At 32.6% G+C, this 6,000-nt stretch overlaps 1 protein-coding gene across 1 annotated transcript in view; it reads right to left on the bottom strand.

Moving 5' to 3' along the window:
* The window catches only part of dab2ipa (DAB2 interacting protein a), a 64,215-nt gene that overhangs the window by 38,461 nt on the left and 19,754 nt on the right, over window positions 1-6,000 (bottom strand). The window contains 3 exon segments of the mRNA XM_073818616.1: window positions 987-1,295; window positions 1,297-1,542; window positions 1,779-1,877. Of these exon segments, the coding sequence (XP_073674717.1) occupies window positions 987-1,295; window positions 1,297-1,542; window positions 1,779-1,877 (654 nt within the window).

Raw genomic sequence — 6,000 nt, 5'->3', positions numbered from 1 at the left:
TGTACTTTATTCCTGTGATTCAAAGCTGAATTTTCAGCATCATTACTCCAGTCTTTAGTGTCACATGATCCTTCAGAAATCATTCTAATATGCTGTCGTGCTGCTTAATATTTAGTTGGAACCTGTGGTACTTTTTCAGGATTCTTTACTAAAAAAAAAAGTTAAAAAGAACAGCATTTATTTAAAACAGAGTCTGTTGTAACAATATAAACTACCATTTAAAAGTTTGTGGTCAGTAAATTTATCTTCTTCTTTTTTTTTGCGATTAATACTTTTATTCATCAAGGATGTGTTAAATTGACAAAAAGTGATAGCAAAGACTTACATTGTCAGAAAAGATTTAGAAAACATTTAAACTTTTTATTCATCAAAGAATCCTGAAAAAAGAATCCTAGGTTCCAAACAAATATTAAGCAGCACAACAGTTTCCAACATAATTGGAATAATTATTTTGATAATAAAAGTAATAAATCAGCATATTAGAATGATTTCTGAAGGACCATGTGACACTGAAGACTGGAGTAATGATTCTGAAAATTAAGCTTTGCATCACAGGAATAAATTCCATTTGAAAATACATTAAAAAAAGAAAAACACCATTTTAAATTGCAATAATATTTCACAATATTACTATTTCTTCTGTATTTTTAATCAAATAACACAGCCTTGATGAGCAAAAAAAGACTGCTTAAAAAAACATTAAAAATCTTTCTCAAACTTTTGAATGGCAGTATATATACATATACGTATGTTTACTAATTGCAAATAAGGTTGTATAAATTACATTTCTTATATTTCATGATTATTTACGTATCATATTTCTTATATACACTGTACAATAGTAGTCTGAAACCATTTGCAATAATGTGCAGTGACGAATCATGCACAACAAGAGCAGGAATGTGCATTAGAAAAGAAAATGGGCTGAACTCTGGTTTCATGTTTACTTTAAAGTGGCATAAAAGCATACAATGCAATGATCTTACCTTGGCCTTGCCTGTGCTTTGTAAGATATGGACAAGCGCACACGCCATCTCCTCCTTGTTCTTCACGCTTAGCGCAGGCTCCAGCACCGAGCACATTAACATATAATTGTTAGTAATATACTCTGCGAACTCCTTGTACAGCTCCATGGGGAGGATGCTCATGCTCTGGTATCGGGATTTCATCCGAACCATGGGTCCTGGAGTCTTTCCTTTATTGGGATTCGGCGTGCTCACGGAATACCATTTTTCCACAAACTGCCGGCCGGTGACTGCCGCAATGGGGATATTGACCAGGCCCACGTAATTATTTCTTGTCCTTCTTTTTCTTTTTGTCCGTTTCCTTGTAAAGATGCACGGTGATGCTCTTAACCGAGGGCAGGTTGTTGAACTCAAAGTGTTCGCCCCAGAAAACATTGTCTGTTTTGAGTTTGCAGGTAGTCCGTGCGTATAACGTGTCATCCAGACAAAGTTCACAGAAGTATTTTTTCTTTGCCGGCAAGTCCTTCGCTTCGATAATCCAACATTTCAGCATGTTTTCCACCCGACGGGTGTTATCCTGTGAAACATAAAAAAAAAAAGAAAACACTGCGTTTTACAATGACCTCTGCAAACTGCAGAAAGGAATTAGATAACCCCCTGTGTACTTTAAAAAGTTAAGCCGAGGTAATGCAGAGAAGTCGATCAGAAACGGTCGATATGTGAGACGGGATATATGAAAAAGTAACATGCTGACTGGCTTAAACCTCATCTCGTCTAGAATTACCAAGGATTCAGATGAATCATGCCGTTTACCTTGTTGGGATGCACAGCACGTCTCAAATTCTCCATCCATTTGTCTCTCTCGGCAGCCGACCGACACGAGAAGCATTTGCTTCCTGTTGAAGTAGTTACCTGCAATTACAGATTACAATTATCAAATTTGCGGATAAGTGTATTAAGGGAGCTGGAAAGGACTGAAATGCAGATCGGGAGATGGTAGATGTGAGCAGAGAGAGATCCACTGAACGCTACAGCACTCAATCAATGAAGCGTTTCCCAGGAGTGGAGTGCAATTACATTTGGAGGAAGAATAAAACTCTCAAAAAGCCCTATCAGACAGAATGCACTTAGATCAAGCGTATTTGCAGGATCACATGTGATATCAGAGAGTTGAGATACAGGCATAGACCTTTTACAACTGTTCTTTTCATATCCAAAATTGGTCCTGAAAAGACCATCTGCTCACAGTCACACCATCCAGGTGACAACAAAATACTGGATCATGTTTGAATACAGAGGGGTGGATTCATTAAACAGTTGTGAGACTTTTGCATGCTGGGTTTCAGAACAAAATATGCTCTAATTAGAAAACCAAGCATTAGCTGCATTGTTGTTGCACTGCTTTTTATGTATTTTCATTCGGATTTAAATTATATGCAACCCTGGGCCACAAAACCAGTCATAAGGTTACATTTTTGAAATTGAGATTTAGATTTATACATCATTTGAAAGCTCAATAACTGATGTATGGTTTGTTAAGATACAACTGTTTGAAAATCTGGAATCTGAGGGTGCAAAAAAAAATCTAAATATTGAGAAATCGCCTTTAAAGTTGTCCAAATTAAGTTCTTATATTTACTGATATTTTCTGATATATTTACGGTAGTAAATTTACTAAATATCTTCATGGAACATGATCTTTACTTAATATCCTAATGATTTTGGCATAAAAGAAAAATCGATAATTTTGACCCATACAATGTATTTTTGGCTATTGCTACAAAAACCTGTGCTACTTAAGACAACAAACAAACAAATATTTAAAATAAGTAATTTAAATTTAAGTATTTAAATAATTTCAATCTTTTTTAAATTAGAATATAAATTATATTTAAAAAAGGTAATTGTAAAATATAAAAAAATGAAGTAAACTTAAATGATTTATATTTAGATAAATATCTAAATTTAAATTGTATGTAATTACATTTGTTTAAATTAGAATATAAATTATATTTTAAAAAGGTAATTGTAAAATATAACAAGAATGAACTAAAGTGTTACCAAAAAATGAGCTGTAAAATATTAAAATCCGGACAAAAATAATAATTATAATTTAAAATAAATTGCAGAATGTAATGCAATTAAAAATAATTAATTATTAACAAAATTAAGTAATAGCAACAATATATTTGAATTATTTAAACACTGTAATCATGCACAAAAATAAATAGAAAGAAAGAATATAAAACTGTAAAATGTACAATTTAAATAAAATAGTCATTCCTTTCAAGATCAAAAGCATAATTGTTTATGCAAATGATTTTTTATGCAAAAATTTTTAAAGGAAATTCCATCACAAAAAGTTACATTTTTACATCATCTGAAAGCTGAATAAAGAAACGTTCCATTGGTGTATGGTTGGATAATGTATTGACAATATTTGTCCAAGATGCAACTATTTGAATATCTGAAATCTGAAGGGGTGCAAGAAAATCTAAATATTATGAAAATCGCCTTTAAAGTTGTCCAAATTAAGTTTTTAGCAATGCATATTACTAATCAAAAAATAAGTTTTGATTATTTACTGTAGGAAACTTACAAAATATCTTCATGCAACATGAAAATCCTAATGATTTTTGGCATAAAATAAAAATCGATTATTTTGACCCATACAATGTATTTTTTGCTATTCAAAATATACCCATGCTACTTAAGACTGGTTTTGTGGTCCAGGGTTACAAATGTCAATTCTGACTGTTATAATTCTAGTTTACATGATAAATAATAGAATAAACAGAGCAAACAGAGCATAATCCATAATGGACCTCTGGCTGACCCCTGCAGAACTCCTACTAACTGTGAGTGTCTCGTTCTTTCCAGCTGGCTTCTGCTGCAGTGTAACAGTCATTGACTCCATGTGAATTGGCCTCTCGAAACTCACCTCTTGTGAACACAGAGAGAACAAGAGGAGATGTTCAGACAGATGGGACAGACTCTCTTGCACCCTTTGGGCAGGGGATACAAAGAGACAGGAAGGCCCTTCTGGTATTAAAGAGAGCGTTCACACAAAAATGAAAATTCTGTCATTAATTACTGACACTCATGTGGTCCCAAACCCATAAGACCTTTGTTCATCTTTGTAACACAAATTAAGATATTTTTGATGAAATCCAAGAGCTTTCTGACCCTGCATAGACAGCAATGATACTACCACATTCAATGCCCAGAAAGATAGTAAGGATATCATTAAAATTGTCCATTTAAATGTGATATTGCTTTATATTTATTTCATTGCTGTCTATGTAGGGTCAAAAAGCAGATTTCAAGCAATCTCAGATTTCATCAAAAATATCTTAATTTGTGTTCCGAAGATGAACAAAGGTCTAACAGATTTGAAACAACACAAGGGTGAATAATCAATGACAAAATTTTCATGTTTGGGTGAACTATCCCTTTAAGTGCCTGATTTAGGTATGATGCTGTCTAACCAAGACAGAAATTTTTTTGATTTTGCTAATATTTTTTCTGAAGAAAGACAGACATGTATAGTGATGTAAGGGAAAATATGAAATGTCATGGATTAACATTTACTGAGTAATTCACTGTTTTGTAGAGGGGGGTCAAAATGGCAAAAATTTTCATCTGGGATTTAGAGTCTGTTAGTAAAATCTGTTGACTTTAGCAATCTTTGTTGCATTATATGCCAATGGTGATCATTCAAAAATGGGGAAACAGCACTTTTCAAGTTTTGCTCCAAAGTTTGCATGCCTGTAACTCAAGAAGTACTAAAGATACCAACATTTATTTTTCAACCACTGAAAATGGGTAATATTCAACAATCTGGACATAGAGCCTAATAGAGCCATTAATATCCCCATATCTCTGGGACTGAATAATGCAGGGCCTTGAAAATTAAAAATTCCAAAAGAAAAGTTTATTAACAACTAGAATCTAAAATTATATTGCGATATCTTTAACACTTCTTGAGTTATAGGCACACAAACTTTGGAAGAAGAATATTTATGACACATCTCTAGTCAATAAAGTCTGCTAACAGAGTTTCCTAAGAAAAATGATCTCAAATATAAGAAAAATAAGAAAAATATCTCTTCTCTGACGTTTTAGATATCCCAGCAATGTCTTAAACTTAACTTAAATAATTCATCTGAGCTCTGCTTTCTATGTAAGCCTGTTTCCGACACTGAATAAAAAATGTAAAAAAAGGTCATTAAAACTTTTTATCTCACAATTCTGGCTTTTTCTCACAATTTTAAATCTACATCTCGCAATTGTTTGTATTGAGTTATACAAACTTGCAATTCTGAACTTTTTTTCTCAGAATTTTGAGATATAAAATCGCAATTGCGAGTTATAACGTTTGTAATAACTGCAAGTTTATGTCTCACAATTCAGAGTATTTTTCTTGCAATTGCGAGTTTATATCAAAATGTAGTGAAAAAGTAAAAATTGCAAATTTATATCTCACAATTCTAAGATAAAAATGGCAGGATGGCAAGTTTTTCATTGAGATCCCCATATCTCTGGGACTGCATGATGTAAGGCCTTGGAAATTTAGATTCCAAAAAAAAAAGTGTATTAACTGCTAGAATCTAAAATCATATTGCGATATCCATATACTTCTTGAGTTATAGGCACGCAAACTTTGGAAAAAGAATATTTATGGAACTCAGACAGGTATGTTCAATGCAGTTGTCTTGACAGAAAGAAACAAGTTGCAAGTCTAGCTTCAACATTATCTGTTTTAAACACAATCCTCTTTGAAAGAAAATAAATTATTATAAATTATTTTTTTTTGCAAACTGACTCACATTTGGTTTTTGACCACTGAAAATGTGTACATCTTAACAATTTACTCCTGGAGCCATATTGAAATCCAATATCTTTGGAATCAAATCATAAAGGGTCTTAAAAAATAAAAATGGCAAAAGAAACATTTATTAAGACCCAATATCTAAAAGCGCATTACTTACTTGAGTTACAGACATGCAAGCTTTGGAGAAAATCTTGAAAAATG

The sequence above is a fragment of the Garra rufa genome, chromosome 15, assembly GCF_049309525.1.
Source record: "Garra rufa chromosome 15, GarRuf1.0, whole genome shotgun sequence".
Lineage (NCBI taxonomy): Eukaryota > Metazoa > Chordata > Actinopteri > Cypriniformes > Cyprinidae > Garra > Garra rufa.
The sequence above is the reverse complement of the archived record's forward strand: the minus strand, read 5'-3'. Positions and strand labels throughout refer to the sequence as shown.